This window comes from Vanessa atalanta, chromosome 17 (assembly GCF_905147765.1).
Source record: "Vanessa atalanta chromosome 17, ilVanAtal1.2, whole genome shotgun sequence".
NCBI classification, from domain to species: domain Eukaryota; kingdom Metazoa; phylum Arthropoda; class Insecta; order Lepidoptera; family Nymphalidae; genus Vanessa; species Vanessa atalanta.
In genome coordinates, this window is record NC_061887.1 from 6,413,762 (window position 1) to 6,431,228 (window position 17,467).

Sequence of the window (17,467 nt, forward strand, 5' to 3'; positions counted from 1 at the left end):
CAAATTAACACTTAAGTGGACTAATTATACTATTTTCCAGTCAACCCTAAGTTGAACAGATTCTACGCAATTTACTTCTCTTTTTTACCAACTTCAAAAATAGATACAGATTTCCAATTCTGTTGTATTTTTTTGGTTACCTCTGTATACTCCGTGATTTCGATTCTGATAATCTCTTTTTTTGTTTGGGAAGGTATACTAACAATGTGGTCTGATAATGGTACTGAAATTTTATTTACACTTTTTTTTAGTTTTATTTAAAGTTGTTTATTTTTGTTAAAATTGTATATTATTAGAAGTTGTTATGTTACTGACATTGTTTACTTGTTAGTTTGTTAATTTCAAATCTTGGAAGCTGAATAGGAACAAATTCTTATCCTACGCAGTTCAAATTGTGTACGTTGGTTCATTTATATGGTTTGCATGGTCTGATTCTATGCCCAGGTTTGGCTTCAATGAAAAGAAATCCTCAACGGTCAACAACATTATATACTTGTGATTTTGTATTTAAATGCATAAGTTTATAAACGCATTAAAAATTTCTTATTTTTGTTTCTATATACTTAATTTTACTTACTTTTATATTATTATATATTTGGTAAATTTATCATGTGTTAAATAAAAAAAAAATTATCTTCGTCAAAAGCATTGTTATACAAATGAAACAATGAAAATGAAATAAAAATACTGATTTTAATATTTTTGGTTGCATATATTTTCAAAACTACCTACCGTACTTAAACTAACTTAACTTAAAAAAAACTTGTATCGTATAAAATATATATTAAAATGTAACCAAGCTTTTATATAGTGAACAAATTCCAATATTGAATACTAAATTGTAATCTCACTTAAGAGCTGAGAAAATTTTCAGTTTGATGGTTTGAGCGGAAGTGATTTTAATATCAACACTTTACCATACCATACTTATAGCTAAACGAGCAAATTTTTTGGAACAAACATTTAAAAAAGATACTATTTTGATTGTAGACATTTTTCCTTACGTATTATAAGAAAGATATTCTTTATTTATCACTATTTTTTCTTTTTTCTTTCAACATCCCAACAATAATAATTATACATTATCCATTTTAACGTATGGTTGATTTGTATAATCAACAATAGGTAAAATGTATATGACCTTAATTAGGTATAGAGCGTATTAAATGCCACAATAAAGTCTGTAATCCCAATTATCGAACCATGACGGAGAATCGAGTTGTCGTTAAAAAATTTAATCCCTCATTTAAGATGACGGGGAAGGTCACAAAAAATTAAGGTCGACAATTTCTCGTTAAACTTTCATAAGCTAATACACAATATCTAAATCTCAGCATCCTTGATTCATTTGTATTTTGAAATGTTTTAATGGTTTATCTGCGTGTTATATATTACACAAGCTTATGCTCAAACACAAGCACTCTTACTCCTAACTTTCGTAATTTACGAGACAAACTTTTTTAACTCATAAAACAATTTAACTGAAATACAATAAAATACATAGCAAAGCCGAACACATCCTAAACATTCTCTTAAGATAATTAAGAAATACCAAACTTTAACGTTTTATCATTTTTTTTCTTTAATACTCGGAATAAAATTAAGGTTATCGTGTATCGTATGTCAAGATCAAGAGGTCATCAATATTTAAGCAATTATCACACTACCGACAATGTTACTGTCATTATTTCTACACGACGTTCGAAAGAAAACTGAAAAAAATGTCTAAGCTAACGGTATGTAAAAAAGTTAATTGAAAACAAGAAACTTATATTTTATATAAAAATTTATAAAAACAATAGTTTTCTATTCTTAGTCTAATAGCCTTTGTTGAAAAGGTGGAAAAGAGTACCACCTAGTTTCCTGTCCCTAGTTTCCTGTTGCAGCAGGAAACTAGTTACTAGATATGTCCAACTAGTGCCTAGTTTCCTGCTGCGCTCTGTAGACTCTACTACCGAACCAATGGTAGCTTTGTATAATATTTATTGTAATATGATGATTAAAAAGTGCTTGTATAAACCTACTTGAATATTATATTTTTATTTAGTTTTTTTTTGTAATAATTCATTTTAAATATTTTTAGGTTTATATTAAACGAAATAAATGACATTTGCATAAAAGGCGAGTCATTTCTTCAATGTTTATTTTAAAATAATGTTCGATAAATGCAAATTAGTAAAAGTGGCGCATAAGTTGATCAGTGTTTTTAATTTTAGCGTAAATGACGTCATCTTCTGTCAACAATAGTACCCTTAAACCCTCTATATTGTTATATTTTATTCCATATTACATAAACTATTATGTACATTTGTGCTAATGTCGGTTTTTTCTTTTCAGTACATTCTCGTCCTCATGGCTGTACTAGCCATTGTTGCAGCTCGTCCCCAAGAAGGTAAAATTAAAAAATATTGTCCTATTAATTATTTGACACATTTAACCGAATCTAATGACCGACCTTATGATGAACCGTTCTATAAACTTTTGTTTCATAATATTAAATTAAATTCCACTATTATTTAATTAATTTTAATTATTATTCGACCTATTGAAAAATTATAATACACATATTATATGGTTCTTTCTTTATGTGTTTTTCTGTCAATAAAATGTCTTTTTTTTTGTTTTAGAGTCCAGCGCCGATGACGGTAGTCAAGGTAATATTTTGAAGTCCCTACAGTAGTAATAAAAAAGTATTGGTTGATCGATGATGTGTAGATATTTTTTATCTTAGTTAAAAAAACAAACAACTTACAAGTAAGCTGTTTCATCAATGTTTTTTTGTTATATACAAAAGAATGTATCTTAAAATTTTTTTAAGCCACCAGGAACATAACATCATAGTTCAAGGTTAAAGGTATATTGACGATTGAGATGGTCTATTTTTTCTAACAGTAAAAAATGTCGGGGGGGGGGCATCTTACCATACTTTAAATTATATCTTACGTGGCAAATATGCCATACTTTAAATTATAAAAACAGTATTATCTCGTATTTATAAAATAATTAATTGTAACTTCTTTAAATTAAATATTTATAAATGCTATATTTATGAACTGTTATATACTTATATCACAATTAAAATAATAAGTCCACAAACACATATACAATGATAATATTTTAATAAGTCTTTTGTTTTTATTATATATATTTATTAGTATAAATAACAATTAATAATTTATTTGTTTTAGTGTCTGTCGTCAATGGAGAAAACCAAGGTATTAAGTTCTATTCTTTTTACATAATCATTCAGTACTGTGTATTTATCCAAATCCAAAACAAGTTTTCTGGATAACCTTTTTGCATATTAATGTTCGCATCAAAGCGTATAAATTCAAGTAAATAATCGATATTATTACGACACAATTTAATTTGTGAGTGATTTCAAAATACTCGGCATTGGAAATATCGAATAAATATTGTTTACTTGTATAAAAAATATTTCGAGTTGCCAAACTTTCCATAACTAATAAAAAATATCAATGTTTGATGTTCATAGACACTATATACATTTTATAAAATGTTTAATATTTTTTTTTATTTCAGTGAACGTTGTTGACGGAGATAGCCAAGGTAATATATATTTTTTTTTAAATAAATATAATTAAAAAATTGCTTTTGACGCATTTGAAGTTCAAATTTTAGTATAGTACCTGACATAGTTTACTTATTTAAAGCAATTTATTAAATTTAGTTGCTTGTGTTATTTGTTTATTAGTATGAATTATTTTACCGCCAAATCTCAATGTTTGTATTACTGAGATGCACTCTGAAGCTAAGGCTGTGTGGAAGAAATATAGCATAATAGGTCTCATGATTGACATATCATAAGTGACGTTTGCATTTCTTTAGAAATCTATAAATTTACTAACTTACAATCGCACGTGACATTGGCGAAATAATCTGTGCCTTTTCGGCATATATAAAAGCAAAAAAAAAAAAGAAAAGAAAAACAACAAATTATGTCAATACCACCATCATGCAGCCTATCACGCATTTCCTTACGATTATTTATTATAATAGTATGCTTTTTTTTCTTTTTCAGTTCATGTAGTGGATGGAGAAGATGGTAAGTATTGACAGAAGTTCTATCACGTTAAGAAAAGGCAATTTTTTTAAAGTCTATCATCATAGTTCGCCAGTAGGGCACAGATATTTTTTCTAAAGCCACATAACAAAAAATATATTTTGGATCGCATATTGAATTACAGTTGAAAAATAATTCATTTGCTAAGAAATAAATTTCACTTGCAATCTTAAGAGAGATGTGGCTTATAAAAATGTAGCGAACCGTTAAATTAACTATTTTCCAATAATTGTTCGTTTTTCTTATACAAAATATAAAATCTATCAATTAATTATAATTTTTTTCAGATGGATCACAATTTTTACGGAGCTGAAAATAATAACCCATTAAGATTTTTTAATAACTCCTAAAGAACTATACTTCGTGTTAATTAAACGTCATTTCATTTGAATATGCTAAAATTATTTTTTAAATATAATAACAATTTATATTCACGTCTTTTATTGCTTCTTTGATAATAATAAAAGTGACCTCCGATTAGGCAAAGGGGTCAAGTCCGCTACATCCGGTGGGATGCTTGATTGATCTACATAAAGACCGCATTGTCGCATTATGTAATGCGTTAACAATGATTGACAGTATATTTTTTATCATAAATATAATCTGATTTTGACTTATATGCCATGCCTTATATACATATATGTATGTAACTAACGAATGTATAATATAATATAACTGTAAATAATATTCTTTAAAATTTTCTCTATAATAAACGATACATCTTATGAGTTTGTAATATCATTTTTAAAGTTTTATATAATTGTAGTAAATTAAATAACCAAGTAAGATATTATAATGGCAGCAAATTTTGATTAATCTATACACATCAATTATTACTCCAAAATCAGATTATGTATAAAAATCGATTAGATTTCTTTTGTTTGGTTGTTTTGAACTAAAACTAAAGATATCAAAGATACTCAGTATTTAGGTATTATTGAGTATTTTTAAATGCAAACTTTCGTCGAAAATTGTAATAAAATCTCTAAATTCTTAGATAACAGCTAACTCACATCTTATGACACGTATATTTCTTATTATTATTTAAGTAAATATTCTGTTTCAATTGGAATCAAAATAACCCAAATTATTATAGAACTCGTAACCTTAACAACACTAAACCATTGAAGCAGTTTATAATTGTCACTAATAATTGTTTCAATAAACTTTTTATTCAACATCTAAATCCATTTTTGTCAATAAATCTTGGAAGAATTTGCTGATTTTCGGACTTAAAAATATATATAATCCCTCATTTCAATGTCCAATGTATTTGGAGATTTTCAAATTCGATGTTTCAATAAATAAAATAACTATGTCACACAAAGCTGATCACCTTAGCTTGCTTGTATCAATCGTGATTATTATTCTTTATTGTAATGCTACGGTCACAACTGCGTCCTCGCGTTAATCATTTAAATAAACGGATGTAGCCATATTTTAAGAGGTTAAATTTAAAACGACACTACTAATGATAATATAAATTATACATTAAATTGGTTGGTTTCATTTCCACATCAAGGTGATTTAGAGTATTAATGGGTCATTCTTCATCAATTAAAGTTATTAATTGTTTTACGTTAACGAAGAAATCTCGTACTGTCGACGTCGGAGGACATACGGGTCAGTTCGTGACCACAAGTGTTACTGTTATAACTGGCAAGATAATAAGATAAAGGTATGATATCTGTTAAAATCTGAACATAATATTTAAATTTATAAATAATAACGAAGAAGCTTAACGATAATACTCATACAGTTTAATGATAATTGTCTCGGTGTTGCTTTGGTGTAACTATATAATTTCTGTTAGTGTGAATAAAGTACTAATAATTAATAAATATTCGAATAATTTAAAAGACCCATTTGAGGCAGAATAAATTGTCGATTAACTGAGCCGAAGATTATCTTGAACCGAGGACAAATTATCAGCGAGGCAGTTTATGTTTTGTACACTATATAAACATACTATAAGAACTATATACTTTCATTTGACAGTAATATCATAGTACTATTAAAAATGTATATGCAATTTTTTCTTGGACGTAAGAAAAACAAATAATTAACTATTACTGTTTATGTTTTGATCATGATTTATTTCATTATTATTGATGTTTAAATAGTAATAATGTATAGTATTATTTATTTTAAGTAATATTTTCATATTTAAAATAATATTTTCAGTAATATTTAAATGCTTCAAATTATATTAATATAACAAATAAGTACTATATTCCATTGAAATGAAGTGAGTACGCCTTTTATTATTATATTGCAAAATTGTTGTACATTAACTAATTAATAAAAAAATAGCAGGAGAATAGTAAGTCGTATTTTTGTATACATAACTACAGTGTTTTAATACTATACAATAAGCAGTTATACTTATGATAAGAAGGATATATTCTTAAAATCTTTGAAAGTGCTTCTTCGAAGCGTTGGAGAAACTGTCTGCATGGAGCTGTTAGTATATGCATATATCAGATATAATTTTGCCACAGGTGAACCAAACACACCACTGAAACAACGTGACTTTTTTCTTAGGCTCGAGTGGTATTTTCTCAATAGTGAAAGATTATCTGGCTATTAGTACATTTCGTCACCATCACTACAGCTAGTCTTCTAAAATCACTGTAATCATGACTTAAAAATCAGCTAATATCACCAAAATAAAATTACCAACTCTATTTTAGGCAAGCGTCAAAAAATAGCGAATTTCAATAAGTAAAAGAGCTATGTCAAAAAAATAAATTAAACTTGGAGTTAATTATAAAAAATAATGTTGAAAAAAAATCACTGGTAGTCTATTTCTATGGACTACCATTCTGACACATGAGCATTTATATGACCATATATGAATTATTCATAATAACGTTATTCGAGAATGGCTAACTGAGTAAGTAACAAACACTGTTAATATTTAACCGATTAATATGAAAAAAACTGAATTTTAATTAAAGATACGAAAACGTAACGTAAAAGAATAACAATAAACATGACAAAAATCTGCCCAATATTACGAACAACTTAAGATAAATATTATTTTTTATGAATAGCTCTACAAATCTGTTAAAAGTAACGACGTCTGTTGAACGTACTTAGTAGAAACTAGGTCTTGTGTATTATAATATATATTCTAGCCGGTCGTAACGCATTGCTCATTGCCTTCTAGACTCGTTCGACGTCAATTGAATCATGTGACCGACTGGTACTTTTAATACACAGATTATTGAATTGTATGTAAAAGTAATTATAAAAAAATACTTATTTATAACGTCTAAATTAGAAACAAAAGAAAACACACACCATGAGAACAGACACGGTTAGCATACAAATGAAATTAATGTAAGCCACTTTTATTATTTATCGTATATTCTTATCGTGACATTTTATAAATTTTTTTATCAATTTTTATTTATTAAATATCACGTCGAGTAAAGTTACAGAACAACTGATTTCATTGAAGATTACACCATGCGAACAATATAAAGCGTTAACAATGTCATGTCACTACGAACACTATATACAATATGTTTTAATAAGATGCATAAAACATAGTATTAATGATCACCAATGACGAGGAAGCAAACATATGTAAGACAGTAAACATATTAACTTGTAACGTGTACACTGTGAAATTGTTTGTGTTACTATTTAGAGTTACACTAATAATATTAAATTATCGTTTTGAATTAAGACATTGTTCCAAATAAAGATACTCCAATCATCCCAATGACATCACATATTAAAAGAGTTTACGACTGGCTTTAATTGAGTGAGACGACGCTGGACCGATCGCCAGCGACTGTTCCAATCTCGATTGCACCACTCGTGTCAGACTAGATACGTTGTAGATCAATATAACAATTAATATGTCGACTTACATCGCTGGATTCATATTCGCATTGATCCTGGTAAGAATTTAATCTATATATAAGAATTTAATAATATATTTCAAAGAAATGTCTTTGAAATATTATCGTGAACGGTCATGTGATATTATGTTTGTTACAGTCGGCGTTTTTAATCGCTTGGATAGCGTATTGTATGTTTTGTAAAGAACGTCATAAGTCGGAACATTATCAGTACAGCGTGTCTGATTTACGTCGTAAGAATTACGAGATAGCTCAAGAACAGCAGGAAAGTAACACCAAGGAAGTCACTGCTGGTATATTCATGGTGCCGTCTCGACATAAGCAGAAAGAAGACTACACTTACGATAAAAGACCTGATTATCCAGAGGGTACCGTCATGAATCTACAGCCTAGGACTGATAAACTGATAGAGATATTTAATGATACTCCACAGGATGTAGAGATGAGAAAATGTGTTGAGTTCGATATCGACTCAAACGTTCGATACCATAGTGATGTATAAATGTATTACGCAACAACTTGTTCGATTACAATGTACCGTTTTTATTATGTTTTATTGTATTAGGTTTCACTGTATGTTATTCTAAGGTAACTTATTGAAATAAAACTGTTTTTTTTTATTAAAATATTAATTTTAATGTAAATTTAAAATACAGATAAATAATTGTTTTTATATAAACTATTTTAATTTACATTTCGATAAATATAATTAAAAGATACTTAACTATAGCTATTAAATACACATCAAGCTAACATAATTAAAATTATTAAAATAATGGAAACTAATAGACTATGTAATCAATTCCGTTTTATATTCTGCCTTTTGTAAACTAAATGTTTTAACAAATATATTAAAAATGACCAAAAAAATAACAATAAAAAATACGTAAAAGTATTACGCACGTGGTATGCCAACTATATTTTAAGCTAAATTTATTTGACATTGACGTTCGTTTAATCCATCACAAATAAATTATTTTTTTAAAGAAATTAATCTTATTGTTTACCTGTATGTATTAAGTATCCTAAATACGATGTAGCGGTTATCAGTGTATATCGCAATACTTTCAAACTGGTTACTGAGTAAGGCTCTTGACCCCGTCCGCCATTTTGTCAATGACACTTTTCTCGGTAGGCTTGAACACATTTACTACTGCATCGCCCGCGTTTGTTAGAGTTTTAACAACATCATTCCAGGCACTTTTCATTGATTCCACGACATCTCGCTTTGAACGGGCGTCAGATTCCAACGACAAAGCTGATACATATAGCGCAAAACACTGTAAACAAAGAAATATATTTAATAAATTACAGTGGACACGTGTGTGCGTAAACAAAAATCTCTATATCCTCAATCTCAATCCATCAATCAATCAATCATATTCCGATGGGATGGCTAATCCGACCGGAAAGGTTTTAGGCGCAAGAGCAACGGATTTACATGTTCTCCGAGACCCAGAACAGTACACTATCTAGTTTCATATCACAGCTGTTACTGTTAACGCAATTAACATTGGTCTGACCTGGCGTTTGAACCTGAGACCTTGCCATCTTCGGCCTTATAAGCTAACTCCCACACCAATAAGGAAGTCAGTGGAAACTATGCCAATTTCGTCATTATCCAGTTTTTCAATGCCAATTTCGTCGTTATCAGTCTTATCTCTATAAGAATTCGTTAAGTATAGAAATTTATTTATGTATTATAAGTTCTTTTTTAAAATTAAAATTATAACACCTCGCCTCATTGCCTTCTTTCGTGACGGGAGGGCCGGTTCATTTATTGCCCAAAAAATCGTGTGATTATTAATGCAATGCATATCCATTTCTGACATTACACGTTGTAATCTGCGGTGAGTGTCAAGTTTGGTGTTAGATAATGGCTCTAGAGATTTGTTTTATTATTTTTTTATATAATAGATACGCAGCTGCATCCCGCGGCTAAGTACTTACATTTACGTGAGTACTATAGAATACAAGTAGAGCTTATTTTAAATGAGTAGCCTTTATTTCTGCAATAAACGGCCAATATTTCTGTTTTCCGACTGTACTTAACTTTATAACATTCGATATTTTTTTTGTAAGCATGCTTTTTTTTATTGCATCTTTTCATCTCTGTAATTAAATACACCACACGATATTTTCAGTAATTTGAACCAAAATTTTAATAATGTTAGGTGTGTTGGTACCGGATAAGTTATAAGTTTTAATTATGCCATTGCTATGCAAAGATGTCTCGTTGTTTTCAAGGATGACAGTACCTAATAAATTTAAATAATAGAGGTACTTCATTTAAGCCATATCATCTCATCATAGCCATATCATATTAGCCATAGGTGTATCCTGAAATGATACGATATGATATTTATGATACTGAAATTATATGATATATTTTTTTTCAAATTTAATGTTTACAAATCCCGACACATTATGGTAATATTTCTAATTTTAATTTTATTGGAGTAATTATCAAATTTATTATTATTCTATAAGCAACAAAAAATATATATTATATTATTAATCATACTCTATAATATGCGACAGGAATAGCGAAATAAATGAAACGATGCAAATTATTTTTTGGTCTCATTCAGGTACATATTTCAAAGGTAATCGAAATAATGAATATTTAGACTTCATTTGTAACAAAAAATCTAAAGTAAAAGTAATTTTAAATAGATGTTGCAGTCGATTAGCTTAATTAGCCTTTCAATTAACAGCCTAGCCTTTTTATTAAGCGGTGCAGTTCAATCAGCGGCCTTAAATGGACAGTCGCCCAAGTCGAATTTATTTTACATTACATATATGCTGTACCTTAACCTAACCAATTATAAATATTTATAGGTCAAACAAATTACTCCATTCTAAGAATAAAATGTGTATAGCCTGCAGCGCTGTTAGAATTTAATAAAATATCTAGGCTTTTTATTGAAAGGCCAATTAAAGTATTGGACTAAGCTGGTACATGTATACCGAATAAAACGCAATCTGATTTATTTAAAACGAGAATTCGTCCCAATTTCTGATCATTTGTGGGAGTGAGTGGGCGCAGCGGAAGTTACGTGAGTATTCATTTGTTCAAATTAATGGTACGCTGGTGTATAAAGCCACTCCATTGTCAAAGATTCAAGGTAATTTAATAAATATTTTTGAAATAATCACACATACTCAGTAAATAAATAAATAAATAAATCATATATATATTACTACATGTATTACTTGCCTAAAAAAATCCTTGTCAGTTACAACACTAAAATACTCTGCAAGGTGACGGCAGGTAAACATCTTTATTTCATTTAAAACATATCATATGTAGTCAATATTTATGGTGAAGAATTATTCATTTGTTGAGCCGTAAATATTTGCAAATTCACTACAAGAAACCCTTTAACTGGTAGTGACATCTTCGACTATAAATATTGAGATGTATTAGCCAATTCATTTTCTAGGACAAATAATTTCATATTTTTGCATAACGTTATTAAAAATGCAAATAATAAACTAATTATATCCATATAAAAATTAAATAGCCAAATAAAATCAGGCAAAGCCAGGACGCGTAAAATCCACATAATGGGAGTATAAGCAAAGCAAGCAAATGAAATATTTCATTTTAGTAGCACAACAAAACAATCTGTTGATTTTTCTATCGTCCTTACTTAATCGGAAATATCGGTATTCCTGTACAGAGTATTTCTTCAATTTAGAGATGTTTTAATTTAAAAATATATATCACCATATTTGAGAGGATAGCGATTTTTGGGATGTTTTTAGTACCATATCATTCTAATATCATAATATCATTCTTATTTAATAAAGTCACAGCATAGGCAGGGTGAACTTGCGAGACGTGATAACTGTTTTTGGAACTGAAATTTAGCACAGAGCTTCGATTTGATGTTTAAAACTGCAAAGGATTTTAGGCGCTTTGAATATTTTTCGATAATATCTTTTTGTTTTGAAATCTTAATAAATAATTAGATAATGTACTGTGTCATGTGTCATAATATTTTTTCGTGTTATTTTATAATTAAAATGAATCTCACAAACCTCTGAACTCAGAAGCCGGGGCCGATTGCTAGTATATATAATAAATTGAATATATTTGTATTGTTTTATTATAACTGGCAAACCAAATCTAATCAGCGAACCTCATTACTACATTAACTTGAATCTTGAATAGAGAAGACACATCAAAATATAAATTATTTCCTTAATCAATACTCCCAAAATGAAGATATAATTAAAAATAGTGATTAAATAGTTTTAAATGCATATTATACGAAAGATCTCAGTAATTCTAAGTTAAATTAGTGTTTAATTTATGAAACTTATATATATAATACTTACGAGGTATATAAATATCACAAGTCGATAATCCATCGTTGATTTCGGACCTGATTTCTTACAATTGCTTTAGTGGTCTGAATGATATAAAACCTGAGGTCCTACTGATTTCAGGGGAACAACAGGAAAGTCTGATTTACTTCGGTCACGCACGTGTGTCAGAAATAAGCGTGAGGACTGGGGACAATACGACGCACAAGGGCTGCGAGACGAAATATTAACATTTTTAATATTACATTTAAACTAAGACTATTCAGTTAACTTAATAAAAAATGTAATCAACATCTTCAATTAATCGACATGTTTATTCTACGTCTATGCTAAATCTATACATCATAGAAATAAGCCGAAACAATCGCAATTATTCGCACAGTAATGAGAAATGTTGACCTAAATTAGTTACGCGTGATTAGTTTTATCGCTTTTAATATTTGAATAAATAGTTCTACTCGTACCAACCAATTTAATAACTTTGGAATTCCTTACTGAATTATTCACGCTGAAAGACAATCATAATTAGATTATATTATGGAATCTTATTTTCATGAGCATTTTTATTCTTCGCGTTATTTTTTTGCAAATATTTTAATAATAACTTCAAATGACTTGTAATTGAGTAATAAAAACTAATTGAGCAATCTTTTCATCCGAATATGTTTTTTATCTATAACAATGTTTTTTTTTTATAAAGTTTCACAATTTTGTAACTATCGCGTTGTGCTCTAGACTATCGGATGCTTTTCGTTAAAGGAGATACATTACACAGTTCACAACACTTTCACCTTAAATAGAAAGCATTTTTTCTTAACTATATAACAATAGCATGTACCTATAATCTAAGCTACGTGACTGAAACTTCGATGAACAGCTAGTATAATAAAAAGCAAAATGGTATTTGGAAATTAAAGTATACTTAATTCATCATTGATATAATTTTTTTATGAATGAATTCCTAAGAATATATATTTATATAATATATAAAAACATTGTATAAATACCAGGTTGTGATGACCACTCTACTTAAATTGGGTAACCACCGGAGATGACGAGCCTGTTAACTCGTGTGACAATAAAATCGTCCAAACACTTCATACAATGACGTTCATAACACAAAGGATAAATAAATTATACAAAAACCAAATCCAATTCAAATAAAACAAATATACCCTTTGTTAATATATAGTAATTATTTTATTTTATATAAGACAAATTAATGTAGAATACTTATTTCACGTTATTGATAGGACTGATTCTGGTTAGTAAGTCAATAATTCAAGATACTTTGTTGTGTTTGCAATAAATAATTCCGTAATATGGTCTATTAGTCCCTTTGGAATACTATTTGAACGATCAAATAATATCCCAAAAGGTCAAGGTTCATCAAAAGAAGAATTAAATAAAATAGTGAATGATGCAGATACTCTCTTGTGTTTTGGTTGTAAGATTTTGTGCAAGCCCATATGGGTTACCGCCAAATTATTATATAGTATATTCTACCGCCATGCCACAATACTTATTATTGTTTTCCGCTTTGAGTGAGCCAGTGTAACAACAGGTATAAGGGACATAACAGCTCCCAAGGTTAGTGGCGCATTGGCGATGTAAGATATAATTAATATTTCTTACAATATTAATGCAGTGGTAGTGGATAGTGGTGACCGCTTTCTATCAAGTGGCTCTTTTACTCTTCCGCCAAACTATATAATATATAACCAGAAGAAGATCTTATGTGCTCGTAGGAAACTTGAATGTTGCCAGTTGAATTCTACCACATGGTGTATAACTCGTTTTGGAGCAGCTTGGTCCAAATCTGTTGATCAAGACTTACTTCACTTATTTTATGATATATGGGTCAGATAAATAAATAACCGGTAGTTTTTTATTTTTCTAAATTTAATATTTTCAAATCACGGCATAATATTACGTTTATAATTTAAAGAAATTCTTAAAGACGTTTACGAACTCCTTTGGTTTAATTTCCTCCATGACTCTACCAAAACTACTTATAATAGTATCATCAGGCAATTGATCCTTGATTTCTGAGAGGGGACTTTTCCGTTCCTCTGTAGGGGTTATATTCTCGCCCTCTGTTTTCTTGGTCTCCACGGCAGCTTTCTCTGAATCTTCTTCTGCTTCTCTCTTAATCCTGGTGCAATGACTCTGAATAATGCATACGAGCATTATTAAGCTGAAAACTGTTATCTGAAAAATAAATAGATAAGAGGATTCAATTACTTTTAGGATAAAGTAAAATTAAAATTATAGTGTATAGATATTTTTTCCTCAATCTTTGTGATTGGAAATTTAATTTAACACTTTAACCGTAAATGCAATAAAGTCACGCTACATAAGATTTAATTATTCATTGTTTTTAATCAATTTTGATTTCGATTCTATATTTTCACCATATGAAACATAATAACGTAAATATTCCTTGATGAAGATGTCCTTAACGAGACCACGGCGAACAATTTGACGGGAGACTATATGGAGTTAAAATAGTACTGATAATTTAGCGTGTGAGCGTAAATAAAATTTATCACTCTATTCCCTCATATAGACTAGGACTAGGACCAATGGCAAGACGTGTTTTCGTTGCAATACCGGCAACTTCCATGCTCGTTAGTGTTACTAGATAATAATATCGTAACAAAAATAACTACAATCAAATAAAAAAAAAGTTTGAATAGCCCAACTCGGGATGAGAACCCTCGAAATTCTCATGACCTGCAGCCTAAAAATATACGACGACCCCTCTCTTTTAAGCTTTCAGTATTGGATTTTCTTATATGTTAGGTAATAAGAAAAACAAATCAACAACAATATCTCAATATTTATATAATAAGGAATAAAAAATATCAATATAGAAATTAACATGTTGACATTCTTAATATTAAGGCTGACCTAACGAAACTCCTGTAATTAAGTCAGTTACGATTTTGTTGAGCAATTTAATAAATAAATGGCAAATACATTATTTGTGGTCTTTTTATATTAAAATATTGCTATGTACTTGTTTTTCTTATAGGAAAAAACTGATTTAAGGATGCATTTTTAGCAAAAAAATTGTATTATTATTTTCACGAACCTACCTTACATGCCATGATGACTGAAGTACTCGAACTATGTTTTTGTTATGCCTTACCGTTATATATACAAGTGGCTAGTTTATGCAATACACAGTAAACGTCTAATGTATTAGTTAATATTTTTTTTTGATTTGAAATAGAATACGCATTGAAAATGGTTGTTCTTACGAAACGTTTTATAGATTATTTAGTAAGTATGTTTTTATTGTTTCAAAGTCTCAAAAATATGCGTAATGAAGAGTTGGAGTATGGAGTTAAAATTGTGAAACCTGAGGATGCCAGGTCATTCAGACACGCCTAAAATAATAAAGATTAATGCGACACGAATTTATAGCTATTGTACATATCGAAAAATGTACAATTTATTTTTCAAACATGTTTTTAAACCGATTTCTTGAAAGCGATTATCGAAATTAATTTGAAATGGTTCATTTCATTGAGATTGTACGTTTACGATACGATAAGGTGTTAATGTTTTATAGTCAAAGTGATCGTTGTTAGAATTTAACTGTTGTTGGTATATTTAAGTAATTTATACCTAAACATTCCGAAATAAAGTCCATGAAGATAAAGTAAGAAAATATGTAATTTCAAAGAACATGATTTAATTTTTTTTTTTTTGTCAAAACATACGTTTAAAATGTAAAAATGTGTCATAGTGTTGTGTCAAATATATCATAGTCAGAAATTATATTATAAAACAATTAAGTTGTGTTGTTTTTTTTATTTCAGAATTAAACAAATAATACGAACAATTACAAAATTTTCGTTAGCAAAACAACTTTCATACTGGAAGCAATTTAAATAATTAAGAGATATATTTTAGAATAAGTTCTTACAAAGTTCTTGCATTGGTTACACTATAATACTGTGACAGTTTTAGTCACAAAAAAAAGATTTTTTTTGTATTAACGTTATCAACATTTAAAAGTTATATATTACGATTTTGGTTTGAGGACTACCATGAAGATCTTTATGATTTCTTTTGGACCCATTCCTCCCGTATATTTATCAATACTATTCATATTAGTCAAACCAGATATTTTATCTGTGATTTCTTCAAAAGGATTTATGCGTTCCTCGATCGTTTCATTATTCTCAATCTCTGGTTTCTTGGAATCATCGACAGGTTTCGTTGATTCTTCTTCTACATCTCTACTTATTCTTCTACAGTGACTCTGAACAATGCATGCGATCATAATGACGCTAAAAACTGTTGTCTGTAAAATAAAATTAAAATAAATTTTCGAATTCGAAAAATTTCGAGTGTAAATTTCAATTAAATTGACTTCTATATAAAAATATCTTATTCATAAAAATTGATATTGTCATTTGTATTTATGATTAATAGTATTTTTTTTAACTTTTATGGTTATAAAACTAAGCATAATATTAATTTTATAAATATATAATTTAATTTCTTAAAACTTGCTTTTGATAGCGGCGTAGTACAAAAACTTTTATACCGTTCAACTAATCTTCATGACAGTTAATGTATATTAGTCATTTCATTCCGTACTTAATTAGTAATGTATGTTTCTGATATAATCAGTAGTAACAAATTTACAATTAATTCTATCACTTCACTGAATAAAAGATGTACATATTATTTTACATGAATAAGACTTTATTATTTCACACAGAATGAACAGAAAGGCATTTCCAAGAGTGAATTATCTATACTAATATTATAAATGCGAAAATAACTCCGTCAGTCTGTCTGCTACGCTTACACGGCTACACTACTAAACTGAATTTGATGAAATTTATGAAGCAAGCTTGAACCCCGATGACATTTATAATATATATATATCTTATATATTAATAGCGTAAGCCGATTCTTGTCCCAGTGATTATGGGACGATAGCTGCACATAATCGGCTATGGTCTCATTTTGAAGAGCTTCAGCCGTAGATGCGCATAAAATTAAAGAAGATTCTTGATTGCAATTAATTTATTACTATTTAACAAATAATTAATTTAAGAGAGCAGAAAAAAGTCACTAGCTTGTTAGAGAACGGTACTACGGCTGTTTAAGCTCTTAATCTAATTTAACTAATGTATACTATTTGATT

At 28.7% G+C, this 17,467-nt stretch overlaps 1 protein-coding gene and 1 long non-coding RNA gene across 2 annotated transcripts; both read left to right on the forward strand.

Annotated features, from left to right (window-relative positions):
- Nucleotides 1-1,639: 1,639 nt before the first annotated feature.
- Nucleotides 1,640-4,737, forward strand: LOC125070489. Its single transcript, XR_007119883.1, has 7 exons — nt 1,640-1,736; nt 2,338-2,392; nt 2,628-2,654; nt 3,189-3,215; nt 3,544-3,570; nt 4,043-4,066; nt 4,372-4,737. It is a non-coding gene; the product is annotated as an uncharacterized LOC125070489 (long non-coding RNA).
- A 2,744-nt stretch (nt 4,738-7,481) lies between these two features.
- LOC125070322 lies at nt 7,482-8,577 on the forward strand. Its single transcript, XM_047680134.1, has 2 exons — nt 7,482-7,998; nt 8,099-8,577. The coding sequence occupies exons 1-2, from the start codon at nt 7,957-7,959 to the stop codon at nt 8,459-8,461; spliced, it is 405 nt and encodes a 134-aa protein (XP_047536090.1). The 5' UTR covers nt 7,482-7,956; the 3' UTR covers nt 8,462-8,577.
- The last annotated feature ends 8,890 nt before the right edge of the window (nt 8,578-17,467 follow it).